This window comes from Coptis chinensis, chromosome 3 (assembly GCF_015680905.1).
Source record: "Coptis chinensis isolate HL-2020 chromosome 3, ASM1568090v1, whole genome shotgun sequence".
Lineage (NCBI taxonomy): Eukaryota > Viridiplantae > Streptophyta > Magnoliopsida > Ranunculales > Ranunculaceae > Coptis > Coptis chinensis.
The window spans coordinates 12,743,885-12,762,697 of record NC_141458.1 but is presented as its reverse complement, the minus strand read 5'-3'; the positions used below and the strand labels follow the sequence as shown (position 1 = coordinate 12,762,697).

The 18,813-nt window shown below is 43.6% G+C and overlaps 1 protein-coding gene and 1 long non-coding RNA gene across 2 annotated transcripts; both read right to left on the bottom strand.

The window, feature by feature from the left end:
• Positions 1–7,501: 7,501 nt before the first annotated feature.
• On the bottom strand, positions 7,502–8,329 carry LOC147508008 (uncharacterized). The gene has a single exon (XM_086596662.1). It carries the CDS (start codon positions 8,327–8,329, stop codon positions 7,502–7,504), a length of 828 nt encoding a protein of 275 aa, XP_086452788.1.
• A 5,526-nt stretch (positions 8,330–13,855) lies between these two features.
• LOC147508007 (uncharacterized) lies at positions 13,856–15,283 on the bottom strand. The gene is made up of 3 exons (XR_015216283.1): positions 14,989–15,283; positions 14,411–14,512; positions 13,856–14,149 (listed from the first exon to the last, which is right to left on the bottom strand). It is a non-coding gene; the product is annotated as an uncharacterized LOC147508007 (long non-coding RNA).
• Positions 15,284–18,813: the final 3,530 nt, after the last annotated feature.

The window sequence follows — 18,813 nt, the reverse complement described above, 5'->3', positions numbered from 1 at the left end:
ACTGCATTAAACTAACCTCAAATAATAATTAACGGAAAATCAAAACTTGGATGCAAATACATCAAACTAACATAAAAAAATAATTGTTGGAAAATCAGAAACTGGATGCAAATGCATTGAGCTAACCCTCAAAGATTAAATTAATGGGAAATCGAAAACTGGATGTAACTGCATTAAACTAACCTCAAAGAAAAATCAATTATAAATTGGAAACATGATGCAAAATCTTAAAAAATAATTAACGGGAAATCGGAAACCGGATGCAATTGCACTGAACTAATCTCAAAAAAATAAATTGGATGCAAATGCATTGAACTAACCTCAAGAAATAATTAACGGGAAATCGGAAACTGGATGCAAATTCATTGAACTAACCTTAAACAATAATTAACGGAAAATCGGAAACTAGATGCAAATGCAACTTTATCAAATAATAAACGAGAAATCGAAAACTAGATGCAAATGTATTAAACTAATCTCATAGAATAATTAACGGGAAATCAGAAACTGGATGCAAATGCATTGAACTGGTGTCACACCCTGTTGTAACACAAATATCAATGGCAAGCTTTTATAACTCCAATACTGATTACAAGCTGTTATAACTCAAATCTGATTACAAGCCTCTCCACCGCTCTCTCTCTTGGCCGACTTGCCACTCTCTTTCCTCTCCTTTTTTTCTTCCTTTTCTCCCTCTCTTTTCTCTCTTCTCTTCTCTTTTATATCCCCTCCCTCTCTCATCTCAACCCTCCACCTGTCCCTCCATCTCGCGGTCCCCTTCCCTCCATGTGTAGGGTTTCCAGATGCCCCGCGACCGCGTCGCCATCACGATCACGGTTCAGTGTGGCCTTGTGGGTTATGTTAAGTCGGCTTTGATTCCTATGATATTTTTAGGCATGTATCATGCCCTTCTACAGATGCCCCCTCTCGAGTCAGCGATGATATCTCGTCGGGGAGTCGAGAGTTCGCCACCTTCCCTCCCCTCCCGGCCGTGGTCTTCCCTCTTCCCCTCACATTTGGGTTCGTGAGTGTTTATCTGGTTTCCCCTCTGCCCCCTCGTTTCTTGTGCATCCGCGTGTCTTTTCATTTGTTTGGTTCTTTTTGGTGTCCCCTCGATTTCAGCACCCCCCGCAATTACCCTTTTGCCCCCCTCTTATAAAAGCCCTCGATTTCTTTTCTCTCTCTCGCTGACCTTTTTCTTTTCGCCTTTCGGTTCCTCTCCCCTCTTCCTCCACCTTTCTTACGTTTTTCCTAGCTCGGTTATTTCCATTTCGGTTTTTTTCGGGTCTGTGGGTGACACTCTTGCTCCGGTTGCTCTCTCTTTTCCTCAGGTTGGTCTCCTTTTCTCTCTGGCTTCCTTTAATTGATATAGTGCGCATTTCTCCTTTGTGTTTGGAACTGTTCATCTCCACTTCCTTTTCTACGCCTTGTTGTGGTGTCGTCTTCCACCTTTGTCCCGATGTCTGTCTCTAGATCCCCCACCTCCTCCTCCTCCTCCTCCCTACACTGCAGCGGCGCGCTGACCGGACCGAGGCCCCCTCTACCTCCGGGCAAGCTTTTACCCTTCCGCCGCCACCACCACGTAGTCGTAGACCTAATCTTGAGGCTGTTAAAGCGGCTTACGGGATACCCGCTGACGTCACCTTAGAGCACGTGCGACCTAACTTATTACCCACATTTGGTCCCCACAAAGCGGGGTGTCTCATGGCCCGCGGTAGGATGATTGTCGCGCCGCCGCCGATTGCCTCTCACCCGTCTTGATGTCGAGGTGTGCAATCACTTCAACATCCCCATGCCAAGGTATTGGCAATTTCACGGAGGGTCATGTATGTATCATGAACCACTACAACCGCTTCGAAAGTACCCGGATAACGGTTCGCGACATGGCGCCCACTTCTACCTCAAGAAGAGTACCAAGGAAGTCAGTGTGGGCTATCACTCATTTTGCCTCCGCCCTAGAAAATCGCACTTTATCCTTCGCATCACTTCCTCCGACAAATTGTGGCACCACTACCCTCTCTATATCTCTGGAAATTTCCTCTCTGCGGATCTTCCACCTGAGTTGGATCTCCGTCACCTGGCTTTCCTCCCCAGTGGTGAGTCCCACTCTTTATCTACCCCCATTGGAATATGTCTTTCGGTTTCTAATCCAACTTCTTGTTTTGTCTCTTTCAGGTTGGCGGCCCGACTCGAGATCGCGACCTTACGACAACATCTTTTCCACGACCTTCCAGAAGATTCGTGATCTGGGTGCGGCTCAGTCCGTGATACTTGGGATTGACCCTGCCACCGCTACTCCCCTATTGTCTGATCCCGAGTTGGTATCCATAGGAAAATATAGCGCCCCATTTTTCCGTCCTCCTCCCCCTAAAGAAAGAAAGCCCCGCGTGTCACTCCCTCCCCAAGAAAAAAACGCCCGACCGCTCACTCATCCTCCGCCCCCCACTGTTAGTCATACCACTCATCACCGCGCCCCCTCCCGTACGCTCCACGGGGACAGGAAGACCAATACTCCCCATCTCATTCCTCTTCCACCTCTTCTCCCCCTTCAAGCATGGGCGCTAACAAACGCAAACTCTTCGATAGCGATTCGGATGAGGACGTTGTCGCCGTTGCCCCCAATCCACATTGTTCCTCCATCTCCTCCCCGGCCTCCAAGCGCCCACGGCCCTCCAGGCCACGGGAGAAGGCCCCCATCTAAGGCGCCCCCCCCCTACAGCGCCTCCTCAAGTGGAACGGCGCGGGGAAGGAGGTGGCGTCCCGCACTGACAAGGAGGCCGACGAGCCCATTCCTCCATTTTGCCCTTCCTTCAAGCTCCGGAACCGCACCCTGACTATCAAGGACTCTGCTTTGAAGAACCCGGCAGTGGCTTCTTCCCTGTTCTATGGGTCTCACCTCCCCGCAGATATGGCATATGCCGAAGGTGGCTCCTTTGAGTCCCACCGGACTTCCTTCTACACAGGCTGGGAGAAGCTACCCCTCTCTTTGTATTTGACATCTTCCTTCCCTCTCTTTGAGTATTCTGACTTTTGCTCCCTTCTTCGGGGATGAGTTTGGATATCTCTTCATGATCCGCGGCGGCTGTTTGTGTGCGAGCGGATTGATGAACTTGATAAGGAGGTGGCCCACCTAGCAGAGAAGAACTCGGCCGCGGACCTAGACAAGCTCAGGGCCCAAGGCAATTTCCGGGACCCAGAGGCCGCCCACCTAGCATTATATGACGCAGCGGCCTACTGCCGAGACCGACCCTTCAAAGCAGAAGCATGCCGCTCTGGACTCCCTTTCTCAGAAGCACCAAGAAGCTCTTGCAGCACTCCATGCGCAGCATGAGGCCGACATGGACGAGCTCCGGGACATCTACCGGGCCCAAGCCGAGAAGAGGGTGGCCAAGAAGGTTAAGGAGGAGATTGACCGGCTCACCAAAGAAGGCCGCCTTCTTCCGGAAGCTCCGCCATTTGCTCGCTTATCCGAGATCGTTGTGCCAATCTGAGGACTCGCTTCGAAGGGGAGAGATGCCACTGAGCTGGTAGCCGAGGCTATAGACATGGCCGCGGACATAGTTATAGAAGAAGCCACCGATTCGGTGATCCTGGAAAGTACTGTGCCGTGAATATAGCTTGTTTATGCCCTGGCTAGGCTTCTCTTGATGCTATGTTGTCATACTCTTTCTGCTACTTTTTGCTGTATTTTCACTCCCTCCAGTTGGGATGTTCATACTATGTTTTGCCCCTTTTTATCTGATTGTTTCTGCTCTTTGTACTTTCTGCTCTTTGTTCCAATCTGTACTTTCTGCTCTTTGTGCGTGTATTTGACCCAGTAAGAACTGGCCTCTGTTAGCGCATTCCCCCCCGTCGGTTGGGGATGTTTGATTTGCCTGCCCCACGTCCAGATTGGAGCTCCACTGCTCTCTCTCTCCCTCGGCGGGCACTCGCCCAGCGGCAAAGCGAAGCCTTCTTCGGCCAGTTGCCCCTATCTCCCAGGGGTCCGGGGCGACTCCTCTCACCCCGGCCCTGAGAAACCTTACCTTAATTAGGGTGGCAACTCCTTTTTGCCCCTCTAAGGTTTGGACCTCTCGTCCTTGGGGGGCTCATCCCCCCCTTCCCTTCACTCTGAGGGGTAATGGAAAACTCAAACAATAATATTCCACCTCAAAAGTGCTACGGTTTTATATATGTACAAATAGCTCATGTAGTTTTCAGTCTCTCTCATTACATTTACTCGTGAAATATTTTCAACAACCTTACATTCCACGGCTTATCCACCGCTGTTCCCTCCAAGGTTTGTAACCTATAGGTGCCGGTTCCCCCTACCTCGACCACCACGTAAGGCCCCTCCCACGTCGGGCCCAACTTCCCCTCGCTAGCTTTTTTGGTGCTGGGAGTCACTCTCCGAAGCACCTTGTCTCCCACCGCAAATCTCCTCACTCTCGGCTTTTTTGATCGCCTCTGCGGCGCGGCGGTGATATTCCTCAATTTGATCGCGTATTTGTGTCTCTCCTTTCCTGCTGCGGGTTCATGTCTCTGGCCAAAATGCCCCAGTTTGACTTATCCTCGACAGCCGCCGTCCTAGTGGTCGCCGCCACCATCTCGGTTGGTATCACGGCCTCTACTCCATATGCTAATGCGAAAGGGGTTTCACCGGTGGATGTCCGATAGGCCCAAAGCACCCGACTTAGTTCGTCGGTCCAGGACCCTTTCCTGCCCTCCAGTTTCCTCTTGAGATTGTTGAGTATGGTTTTGTTAGAGGACTCCGCCTGCCCATTTCCCTCGGGGTTGTATGGGGCTGAGAATCCCTGTTTGATGTGATACGTTTGCAGGAAACCCCTAACCTTTGAACCAGTGAACTGGGTCATCCGCGATTATAGCATAGGGCAGCCCGAAACGGCAAATGATATTTTCCCACAAGAACTTGATCACATGCACCTCTTTCACCTGCTGCAACGCTGCGGCTTCAATCCACTTTGTAAAGTAGTCAGTCGCGACCAATAAGAACCTCCTCTTACCGCGGGCCGTGGGCAGCGGTCCCACTATGTCGAGGGCCCACATCGCGAATGGTCATGGGCTAGACACACTGTGCAGCGGCTCTGCTGGGGCCCATATCAACTGAGAAAATCTCTGACACTTCTCACATTTTTTGGAGAATTCCACAGCGTCTCTCTTCATGTGAGGCCAGAAGTAACCCTGTCGTCGACAATCGATTGTCCCCGTCCCGCCGAGTGGCTCCCCTTGAATCCCCTTCATGTAGCTCATTCGGCAGCACCTCGAGCCGATCCGGCCCCAAGCATTTCAACAAAGGTCCTTGAAATTCCTCGATATAACTCTCCCCACGAATGTGTATCTCCGAAGTACCGCTCCAACCTTCGTCTCTCCACGGGACCAATATTCTCCCCTCTGTCAAAACCGCTTGATGGGCAACATCCACCCTCGCCGCTCTGCGGTATTCATTACTCCCAGCTGGTTCCTCCTGCTCGGTTCGTCGTCGGTCTTTCACCTCTATAGTCCTTCCTTCGGACCCGGCATGGCGCGCCACATATGCGGGGCATCGGTAGCGAGTTCTCCCACGGTTCAAATGTACAAACCGAATCGCCGTGAACCGGCGGCTTTCGACGCCCCGGAGGACCCCCAAGTATCTCGCCATCCTGGGACATCGTGCCGCGAATCCACCATTCGCCTGGCACACCACCAAATTGGAGTCGGAGTACACAGTAAGTTCCTTCACCCCCAAGCCCCTCGCCATTCCCATGCCCGCGATTACGCTCCTCATACTTTCGGCCTCGTTATTGGATGCCGCGAACCCTAATTTCATCGTCAGCTCTTAGCTGTTATTGTGCGGCGTGACCAATACTACGCCGATTCCATTCAGACTGCATCGTGGTGACTGGCCGGCAAACACTCTCCAACCGTTACCTTCGTCCCATGGATCCGCGCTACCCTGTTCTTTTTCTCCCTCATTTTCCAACACCATCTCCTCCCCCCAAGTAGGGTCCTCTGCGGGGAACTCCGCCAAGAACTTCGGCCGGGGCGAAGCTTTCTCCATTGTCCTAACTTGATCTTTGGATCTCATATATGCTTCAAGCATCACGGCCCATTTCAACATTCTCCCACGATTTCTCGCCCTCGAGCTCGCTTAAGGGGCAAGTTCGCGTGACCGATCATCGAAAGTGTGCTTCAAGTAGGGCTTTAGTTTCAGGGCGAAAATATCAAGGCAAGGTATTACTTCTCCACGCGACTATACGGGTTTCCGTGATCCAACATCGCCTTGCTCTCGAGAAGTACACGGTCTTTCTATCTTATCCACTACTAACGAGCGAGGACCGGTGACCAGGTAATCTCAGGACCCTAGATACAGATACAATTTCTCTCCCTCTTCCGTCGCGACAACAGGGGATCTCCCCAAATACCTTTTGAGCCCCGGAATGCCTCGTTCACTCTGCCGTCCATCGCGAAATCCGCGGAGTTCCTCAACAGTCGATATAGTGCCTGCATTTGTCGACGACCGATATGAATCTATTGAGAGCCGCAGACCCGACCCAACCGCTGCACCTCCTTTTATTGTCTCATGGGCGAGGCATCTCTACCAATGACCTAATCTGCTCTGGGTTTGCCTCTATCCTCACAGGTGTCACAATATACCCTAGAAATTTCCTCGTGGTCACCCCAAATGTACATTTCTCGGGGTTGAGCTTCAAATTGTGGGTCCGCAGTATCCGGAACGTCTCCTCCAACCCCTCCAAATGTTCCTGCTCCGTCATGCTCTTTTCCACCATATCATCGATGTATACCTCAATGCCTTTGCGAATTTTGCCCTCGAACATCTTCTCCGCCAGGCGCTGGAATGTCGCCCCTGCATTTTTCAACCCAAACGGCATTCTCGTGTAGCAGTATGTGCCTCCTTCCACTACTGGCGAGGTCTTCTCCCCGATCCGACCATACATCGCCACCTGGTTGTACCCCATCGATACGTCCATAAATGAGAACACGCTGAACCCCGCCGTCCTGTCTACCAACTCGTCAACTCGCGGCATTGGATAACTGTCTTTTGGGCACTCTAAATTTACATCTGTGAAGTCAACACACATCCTGACCTTCCCATTCTTCTTTGGGACCGCGACTATGTTGACAACCGGTCAAGTGAATTCCGCCCCTTATAATTCCCGCATTCTTCAATCTGGCAACTTCTTCTCGGATTCCTTCCGCGTATTTGGGCCTCATACCCCTCATCTTCTGTCTCACTGGCTTCGCGTCCTCCCTCATATGCAGGCGATGACATGCGAATTCGGATCTAAACCAGTGATATCCTCTATCCCCCACGCAAAGACGTCTTTGTTTCTCACCAAGCATTGTATCAGTTTCTCCCTCCATTCCTCTGCTAAACTCGACCCTATCGACGTGAACTTCTCTTCCTCCCCCTGCCCCAGGTTTACCATCTCTATCTCATCCAAAGTTTTTGGGATCACCGCGACTTGCTCCCACTTCCGCAGCGGACCGCGACTCAGAATTGCTACGCGGACCTCTTCCTGGAGCTCGTCGGCTTATCCTCTGGCCCGCGGGACATCCTTTTGATTGTATTCTGGTGACTATTTTTGGATGCCACCTGATCTCCGCGGACCTCATATGTTCCCGTTGGGGTAGGGAATCGAATAACTTGATAGTACGTCGACGGCACCGCCCTCATCTCATGTATCCATCTCCTCCCCAGGATCGCGTTGTACTGGGAGCTGGAATCGACCACCATAAACCTTGAGAACACTGTCACTGGTCCCGCGGTTACTGGCAGCAAGAGTTCCCCCATAGGCTCAGTGACGCTCCCATTGAATCCGTACAAGCTTGTCCGCGGAGGTCTCAGTTGTCCCGGGTCGATTCCCATCTCCTCTAGAGCCCCTCTGAACAGCAAATCCACGGCGCTACCACAGTCTACCAGGACCCTTTTGACCACATAATTACCCATCGCTACTGTAATGACCAACGCATCCTCATGCGGTGTATCCACGGCTCGGAGGTCTGCCTTGGAGAATGTAATTGTCTCTTCCATTGTCTCTTCTCTGTATCTCGGTCCTCGGTGTGACTCATTGACCTGCTGGATACTCGCTGTCCTTCTGACCTTGTCCCGGTGGGCATTATGGCTCAGTGCTTCCCCGCTGAAAATAACATTTATAGTTCCTAGTATTTGCCCGGCAGCTGCGCCCTGCTCCCTATTTGGAGGTTCCCCCACAAATTCCCTCAGCATCCCCTTCTCCACCAATCTCTGGACTAACCATTTTAAGGCATAACAATCGTTGGTCTCGTGATTGTGCACCTGGTGATAGTCGCAGTATGGCTTGTTAGGCATTTTCGCCGGAATGGTTCGCGGCCCTTCATATCCTTGCACATTTTTTATCAACGGCAATATCTCACTCAGCGGTCTCACCAACGGGACGGTCTCCAATTTGCGGTATGGCTTCCTCTCCCTCTGCTCTCTTCGAACTACTTCCCTCCCTCTTTCCGGCCTCGATGATTGTCCGCGGTATCTCTCTTTGCTCGGTCATTTCCCGGTCTTTACCGCGTTCCCTCTCTTTCTCACCGCGATATCGTCTTTGCCTCCCTCTTCGATTCCTTCTCGCATGGTATCTTCAGATCGATGTACTTTTCTACCGCGGGTATAATTCGCGGGTGCAAGGTCGCAATCTCGTTCTTAGCCCACGGTGATGGACCGCCCGTCCGGTCGCGACCCTTTCAAACGCTTATTACCGCCGTTCTCACCGTCCAGATTTTCCACCTTTAAGGTCCGCCTTGAAGCGAAAATACAGATACTCTCCGACAGACTCCGCAGATCTTTGTCTAACATTGAATAAGGCGCGATGTCTACCACCCTCCTCTTCGATGTATAAAATGGTCAACAAATGCCCGTTCTAGCTCTTGGAAATTCGTTATGCTCTTGAGGGTGTCGATAAGTACCGATCGGAGGCCCCACCCTTTAAGGCTAGCTGGGAACATCATGCACCGCAGACCATCATACCTCGCTCTCTCTTGCAGAGGCATCGCTGTCTGAAGTGATGGATGTGATCTCGCCGGGTCCCCGTCGCCGCCGTCATTCTCGAATCTCCCGGTTGAAGCGTTTTGGTACCTCGACGCCCATATCGCGTCCGCTTGGGTTCGCGATTCAACCCCGCCACCACTTGATCGGCCGCGCCCGTTCAGGCCCTTGTTTGTTGAAGATTAGCCTCTGCCGCCGCTGTTAATCATTTGTCGTACTCGCTCCATTGTTAACCCGGTCACCGGATTGTCCACCAAGGTCGGTCCTTGCTCCTCATCCTCCGCTTTTCTCTCCGCTTCCTCTTCTGCCTCATCCCCGGATTCTTCCTCCTTCTCTCTTTTTCTCTCCCGCTCCTCATTTTCCTCTCTCGCCTCCCAATTTCTTCGCGATGAGCCGCTTCCTCCTCTGCTCTTCCCTCCTCTAGTCCCTCTCCTTCTTCCACCACCGCTTCCGGCGTTTGTTCCGGGACTCTCTTCTTTCGGGGCCTACCCGCCGCCTTCTTTGGTGCCATTTCTACCCTGTTTGTCCCCACAGACGGCGCCAACTGTTGTAACACAAATATCAATGACAAGCTCTTATAACTCCAATACTGATTACAAGCTGTTATAACTCAAATCTGATTACAAGCCTTTCCACCGCTCTCTCTCTTGGCCGACTTGCCACTCTCTTTCCTCTCCTTTTTTTCTTCCTTTTCTCCCTCTCTTTTCTCTCTTCTCTTTCTTTTTATATCCCTCCTCTCTCATCTCAACCCTCCACTGTCCCCTCCATCTCGCGGTCCCTCCCTCCATGTGTAGGGTTTCCTCAGATCGCACCACGGTCATCACGATCCGGGTTCACATGCCTTGTGGGTTATGTTAAGTCCGGCCCAATTCCCTATGATATTTCAGGGCGGTATCATGCCACTACACACCCCGAATTTCGACAGAATCGGAAAAACAATATTTGTTATCGACTCTTCGATTTTCGAGGTGTGATGCACTCCCAACTTCCAAAAACCCATAAACAGTTTAAATATACGGATAATTAAAAACCAATAAAAATTTTAAATTAAACAAAAGTCCTCTTCATTACAAAAATTCACAAATAAGATTAGGTTACAAATCTCTTTTCAATAACTCTTTATTTAAAATTACAAATGAAAATACAAATAACATTGTCTCAACTAAAAATCTATTTTACCTCAAGGGAAAACAAAACCTATCTTAAAATGCGACGCTAATGCAAACCACAAGCAGCAACCAACATTCTTCAATACTAAACTTGTCAAGACTTATCAACTATGTTCATTTAATGAACACACCCGATAAGCAAACATGCAAATCGGGTCAACATTATAAAATGTTGGTGTGAGTAGCTCTAAAATACAACATATACTTATATATATACAATCCATATCCATAAGCAGTTAGTTCCTCCACCGAGGCACCTTTAACTTCCAACAACTAATAATTTACATTCTTAACTATAATAAGTAAGTAGGTAGTTCCTCCACCGAGGTTTTAACTTCCCACTAACCACACAACAAACCATACGCATAATAAAAAGACATTTAGTTCCTCTACGAGGCGCCTTAAGTTCTAACTAAACTAATAACCAGCCAAGCATATTCTATACTTACTACATTTCATACTCAATTACAGAGTGGGTCGTCTCTGCACAAGTAATTAGTTTGACCCACCCTTCTGCAAAACCATATACAATCATCTATCTAAAAATATATCATTAACCAACATATTACCATAATTATGTTAATTAAGGCTTTCTTTGCGTGTCCCTAAAATCACGTCGTATCTATGTCTTACCTAGTTTCCCTGGCTACCACAATCACTTCCAAACGCCGAACATATACATGCATCTACATGCCTCCCTTCACATAATGAACCACTCTGTGCGTAACTACCCTGAGCGGGATGCCGCACACCATGTAACCCTCACATATGAAAGTCATTATGTAAGTACTACCACTATTCGACATAAAATATCGCGCGTCTCATTCTAATTTTTGCGAACGGAATAATCAAGACACCATTCGGCTATGCCAGAAGGGCCAATCACATTACTTACGCCAGAAGGGCCATTCAGATTCACTGAAACGCCCGAAGGGCCAATCATATCACATACGCCCATCACAAGGGCCAAATCACATGAGTTGTGGTAGCTAGGTTCTAGGATTTTCGTTACGTGATTTATTCAAGTGTCATACATTTATATCTCAGAATAATTCTTATTCTATCTTATGCCAGTATACTTAATTGTATTGAAGCTCAACGTTTCTCGTTATAATACAATCCACATTATCACGTGTCAATACTATTCATTACACGATATCCAAGTATCTCTATATCAAATCTCGAAACTTATTATTTCACGTGCCAATCATATATTGCACTACACCATATAGAATATCTCAAACCTTCATACATACTACAATTCATTTAAGTAGCAATTCATAATAATAATCAATCATGTAATATATTCGTTCCATATATTTATGTGAACTCAATTCACCATCAAAGTCCAATACTAAAGTCCATGAATCTAAGTTCGTATATAATTTAATCATCATAAAAACGTATATATCTAAGTCTTATAAGAATTCCCCTCTTGTTACGTGTCAATATTTATATTCTTTACACACTACTCATGTCAAATCTTAATTAGATAATGACAAATAAAGTTATACAATTTTCGACAATATTTTATTACTACATTTGTCCATATTCTTAAATATGTGAAAAACTGGAAAAAAGTCAACATTCCACAGTCAACAGTCAATGGTCAACGGTCAATGTCAAAGTCAACCTGTTATTGTCAAAGTCAAACTGTCGTTTCCATGTTCAACAGGTTCAGGGTCATAGCCATAGTTCATGGCTAAGGGCAAAGGTGCATGGCTCATGGGCTCATGACTAAGGTCATGGTTCGGACCTAACCAGCCAAGCCCATGACTCAACCAAATATTCAAATAATGTTAGCCGGATCCACATAACCATAATGACCCAGCCCACAAAATAAAAGAAAACCGGCCCATGTATACAAAATTAGAACTGGCCCAAACAAAACTAATAGAAATGAAACCTGCCCAACAACTAAAATTAGATTTCAGCCCATCAACTAAACCATCTAAGGCCCAAGCCCCAAACCCAAGCCCAACCGATCATCTTCCTCACCACCAAGCAGACTCTACCCGACTCTCTCCTCCACTGTACCTCTCAAAGCTCTCTCCACCTCCTCCACCAGCCACCACTAACCACCCACCGGCACTCCAACCTCACCGAAAAGGTTCAGTTTTGAATCCCCATAAAAACCCCATCTTCCCATACCAACCAAAAGCCGATTCCCCCACTCACTAGCACCAACAACTCCAATTCCGGCCACCACCACTCCTTTCTACAGCCACCACTCCAAACCCAACCAAAAATACCCCAAAACAAAACCCCTACAACTTTAGTTAACACTAAAAACTCAATTCATAACTTCAACAATCCTTCATCAAAATGGGTCGATACCTGGACCTCCATTAACGCCTGTTCCAAGCTTCCACCACACTCCCAAGCACCCAATCAAACCTCCACTACCACCAAACATCATCCCATCAAAATCAAAACAAAATATATTACTAAACATCAAGATTTAAAATATGTATTACTAATCCTGGACTCGCGATCTCGCCGCCATTAACGATTTCTTGAAGCTTCGATAGAACTTCAACAGCCCACCCAATCCAAATTCAATAGCCAAACATAAAACCCTTACTCCCCCCGACATCAATCCACTTTTAGGAATCAACCAAAAACCACAACAATAACACTTACTGGGCGATTTCTTTATCTTGGGCTCGCTACGCCATTAACGATCCCATTAAGCTTCTGCACTCTATTTCTTAGAGTTCCCCAATTCACAGTTGCAAAACAATATGTTAACAACATTTACTACAATTTGGCAGGATGAAAAATATCGACTTAAGTAGAACAACGAAAATGTATATTGAGCCGAAACAAAACTCTGACAGTAAAGCTTTTTCCGTAGATTCGGTAAAATAAATTTAAATATATAACTACTCACATTAATTAACAGCTTGACGAATCCCTCCTAGTTCGAATCGTCGCTCTCCAACGCTCTAGCCAACGAGCTTTTATCTCCGCCTCCATTTTTTTATTTTATTTTTATTTCAAAACCCTATTCTCTAGAAAAATATGAATATATACTTGGGTTTGAAACTTAAGCCCAACACAGACTCGGGCCCATAAATCAAACCCACATATCCCAAATCCAATCCAGCGAATTTTAAATAAATAATTAAATTAATTAATTAATAAATAAATACATATTTTAAATACGGGCGTTACAACTGGCCTCAAAGAACAATTAACATGAAATTGGAAATTGGATGCTTGGATGCAAATGTATTGAACTAATCGAAAATAATAATTAACGAGAAATCAGAAACTGGATGCAACTACATTGAACTGATCTCAAAAAATAAATAACGAATTAGAAATTGGATGCAACTACATTGAACTAACCTCAAAATATACACTACTATAGAAAATGTCATATACCACTATTTTTTAGAGTGGTAAAAAGTATTTTACCACTGTTTCTAAACCGTGGTATCAACTGGGGTGGTAAATACTTCTAACAAAACCGTGGTATAAACTTGTACCCATTAACCACGGTTTAGTGTAAAACCGTGGTAATAACGTTTCAAAACCGTGGTATATGACCATTATAAAGTTCTGCTATTTTGGAAACCGTGGTATAAAGTCACCAGATTAGCCACTGTTATTCCAGAACCGTGGTATATAAATTTTTTTATTTAAAAAAAATCCCTAATTATTTAAATTTTCCAAATCACCTAATAACTTCATAAAACTAGCATATCACATTCCACTTCATCACATATTCAAAACACCATAGTCCACCACATGACTAATTCTAAACACAATTCGAAAACAATCTATTCTCAATCGAAAATCTAAATTCTAATCAATACAAATATATTATAAAAAATCTCCAAACCAACTTATTCCATTTTGTTTTGTATTCCAAATAACTTCACCAAGAACATCCTCCTCCTCTATGTTGGCAATCTCGTCCCAAAAACATTCAGCCAAGATTAAACAAAGTTTGGTCACCCTACAAAAGAGATAGTCGTGATTAAAAAATAAAATAAAAAAGTACTCGTTCAAGGATCAAAACAATTAAGAATCAGTGGCATGTATTCATTAAAGGAATTTAGCCCTATGAGACTCTTTAACAAGCAAGCTTACAAAGAAAATGCAACATTTGAATTGGCACCCTTCTAATAGATGAAGGTAAGTGAATGCATGATATAAATAGATATGTTTCAAGTATATAGATCCCGGATAATATAAGCATAAAGAACCCGGATAATACCTTACTCAAATAGCAGTGATGATCGTTAGATTGGAAAGCATGCAATTCCTTTTTTTTTTTCTTTTGGTCTTCTTGCTTTTACCCCTTCATCGAATTGATACCCTACACAGCACACCCAATGACAACAAAATGATCTATCGAGCTAGGAAAGTGTCACTCCCCAAATCTCAAACAACTATATACGTAAGATACATAACTTTTTTGAAAAAAATTCGGCAGAGCCTCCTCTGTATTTTCAACATTTCATAAATAAATTTTTTGTCATAACCTGAAAATTTAATATATATACTTCTCATTGATTAACCCAGCTACTTAACCGTCTCGACCAATGTAAGAGCAGTTAAGTAACCGGTTTACACAATGAGATCACTGCAACACTAGGACTTAGTACGCCAAAGTACTTGAGTGTCTCGGCTAATGCTAGATCATCCAAGCACCTCATACAAAATCATTATCGAAAGCACAAGTTAAATATATACATCCAAGTCCCATAACTATTAAAAGGTTTACATCCTTAACAAATAGTACTTACTATAAAAAAATTTAGAAGATATACAAAAGAGGTTCAAAGATAATACCTATGGACCTTAGTCGCCTTTTAGTACTTTTAACCAACAAACTCTTGTAAAACCTTTCAGCAAAGAGCGAAACCCAATATATGGCAAGATTAAAATAAGAAGAATTAGATGCACCACTTCATTCAAAGCTTTCTTCTCCTGTGTTCTTGCTGCCCACTCCTACCTTTTCATGTAATTATATCGAGGTGGATGAGTGTACCCTAAAAATTGTGAGAGGGAGACCAAGGAAGAGAAACCCCTCCAATTGAGAGAGAGAGAGAGAGTCGATCTTGACTTTTCCGGGTAAGAGAGACCGAGAGTTTGACTTTCCACACACACACACACACACGCACACACACACAATTACCAGAGATCGAGAGACGAGAGACAGAGACAGAGAGAGAGTCGATCTTGACTTTTCTAGGTAAGAGAGACCAAGAGTTCGTGGTCCTCCCCGGTTCTATTGCATCCCTAAATCCACCTTAGGCCCATTATTGGAAGTAATGGCCCAACTCATTCTAAAGCCCAAAAATGTGGGGTTTTACTGAAAGAACTTGCCAATGTGAAAATATTAATTTACCAAACTATTATAGAATGTTTTAAAATACTTTAGAAACAAAAACACCACTTCTACAAACCTAGGACTGTCTAAAAGAAAATTGTCATGCATCAAAATGTACTAACAAACCATGGACCCAACATAACACTAAAAAGCAGGGGAACATAATAAAGCATAACATCACATAATAACTTTCCAACTATTTAGAAGTAGTACTAGAAAGGTTCACCTTGTCGCATAGTAGTAGTGGATCCAGCATGAGCCTTAGACTGTGAGGGGCTAACCTGGTCATAATCACAGCAAGAAAAAAAAAATAACAAAACAGTAAACAAATACTGATAAATTACAAAGGCATAACTACTCGAACACTTGGTCGAGCCACAGTCCTTAAAGTTAGTATAGTTGTTCATAAAGAACAATGAGGGTTATGTGCTCCATTACACCATCCAAGACTAACTATGTATGTACTAGTGCAAGCTATGAATGAAACATAACTTATGTGGTTGTCTAACCTTGCTTGGGATTTGCTTACAAAGGTTTTGTACTCTTACTACATTTGATGTAAATAAAGACTTGACATAAAATGATAAGAATCTCAAAGATGCATAGATACATCAGAGTTATACCACACAAAAGACAAATGATTATTTAACTAGTAAGCTATATTACCTTGAATTCTGCCCTTTGAAATAAACCAATCACAATAATTAGACATGCACTAATACCAACGATTATCAAAAACATTAATACCACATGCTAAGACACAACTTTTCCAACTTTGATTTTAAGCTACATAACCTTGAGTCCAAAGAAAATACTTTATATAGTCTAATCCTAAACAATTACGATATTGGCTAACAGTGAACACAAATGGACTTCAACATGCAAAAATCAATTATAAGTGGCTATTTATAGTCAAATATAATAGAGGTACAAAAGGGAAAAAGACGAAACCAACAAGTAATAGTTTTATAGTATATAGTTTTATATTATAAGTTCTGGCATAACTTCAATGTATCAATATATAAACATTTATAGTTGGTAACTACTTATTTCAAACCAATATTCAATACAAGTAGATATTAAAAGATAAAAATCAACAACCATCCTTATTTATAAACTACACAAATTTTGCAGATGTACATATTTCCAAAAGAAGTCTAGATGTACATATCTCCAAAAGAAGTCTGGTATTCTAGATGTCAAGGCACATAAGTTAATAAAGGATAAAGACAAAAGGTGTCCACTTCCTGAATAATTCTCTGTCTCTCTAACAATAGTCTTATACTCTTTTACCTATTCTTAGTTACACTCAAACAGAGCAACATACCAAAGTCCATAAACAAAAAGGTGCTACAAAGTTGCATTAATCAAACCAGGCTTTCGCATAAAAAAAGCTGACTAAATTATGTTCTAATTCAGACCAACAAATCAAAATAGATGCTAATTCAAACGCCTAAACAGTTGCAATAAAAACCCCAAACCAGTTTGCTTGCAGGCTTGACTAGTGCAAAGTTAATTATACTATTACACATTATAAGCCATCTTGCTTCTATATTTATGCTGCTACAATGAATCAAAAGACAAGGGGAGACAATTTAAACAGCTACTGCAAAGAGGGACAGAAAAAAAAAATGGCTGTGAGAACCATTTAAACTATACGCCATTATTGCGACCTTTAGTCAAACACTTTACAGATGGATTGAAAACCCAAAACAGGGAGATAAGGTGCTACTGTGTTTGTTGTTGCCCACTTCTACACCACATAACCCAACCAACACATTATTTTAGTTAAGCAAATTAAGAAGTTAAGAACAAGACAACGCAATATAAGTTTCAGATAGGTAGAACGATGATAAATTTTTCTAAACCAACAAGGAAAGAAGAGAAAGAGGACGACTCTTTCAAATTTAATTGCCAAGAAGAGACATCAAGATTTTTCGAAGGAGTAGTAATTTGACGATAATCAGGGATTACACACCATGAGTTTCGAAATAAAAATGAAATCGCAATAAAAAGAAACATAAAAATTTTGAACTAAAAATGATAAATTCTTACCAGATGAATTGAAAATGAGCATGACGATTCTTTGGGAGTGACCAACCTTGTCCGAAGTGATGATTGAAAAGAGGGAGTTTCTTTTTTCTTGTTCTTTTCCGAGCAAGTGGTTTAGGACTTTTGGAGACCCATTATCCACGGTAGATGTAATTTTTGGAAAAACACAAACCACCTTTTTCGAGAAACAGTGGGGTATTGGAATATCTAAAAACAAATTAGCAATATTTTGGTAGTACCGTGGTATAAGGCATGCTAGATACCACTGTATCACGTAAACAGTGACCTTTGTTTGTACCTAATTTAGAAACGGGAACTGTACCGAGGTAAATGACTATTACCCACTATTATTAGAAATACAGTGGTATATCACTACTACAGAATGACACTTATACCACTGTTTTTAAGTGTGGTATAAATATATTTACCACTGTTATGCAACCGTGACAATAGGTAGTGTGGTATATAATAATAACAAAACTGTGGTATATATGTTTAACGGATATCATGGTTTTTCAAAGAACCGTGGTTTGTATGCCCATTATATACCACAGTTGTCAACAGAACCGTGGCATATAAACTATTGAAACCGTGGTTTATATTAGTGTATGTGTTATAATTAATACCGTGGTATATAGTTATACTAAACACTACGGTTTATGCCAAACCATGGTATATATATATAATAATAATAATAATAATAATAATAATAATAATAATAATAATAATGCTAGTAACAGTCTTCCACTTAAAAACCAAACCTGCATAACAAAATTTTTGTACGTGCCTACTCATTACAACATTTCCATCTTCCCAACAAATTCCAAAATGTACAATAAACTATCAAACATTGCAAAAAAAGATAATAATAATAATAATAAAAACTTCCATTAATTTTTGAGTGCACTAAGAAAACAAATTTCAAATTCGTTTTTCATAAATTAAAAGGTAAGACTCATAAATTAAATTTGGAGGGTCGAACATAGCTAAAACTTATCCTCATTCGCTTCCAAGTGAAACACCCCATTTCTGGATGAACTGAATAATATCGAAGTCGAACATCGTCAAGTTCATCTTGTTAAATCGTCTCCTTCAGTTCTAAATTTGTCATCCGGATGAGTTAAAACACAACATGTGAGAGAGTTACTATATAAGAATAAAGGAGAGAGAATGTGCTATTATGAAGCATCTCATGACCTTCAAATTCTTTATCGTCTTTGACACGAAGCATT

What these genes read in the sequence shown, in the direction of transcription:
- LOC147508008 (XM_086596662.1), bottom strand. Translation starts at nt 8,329, where the DNA reads ATGCCTAACAAGCCATACTGCGACTATCACCAGGTGCACAATCACGAG.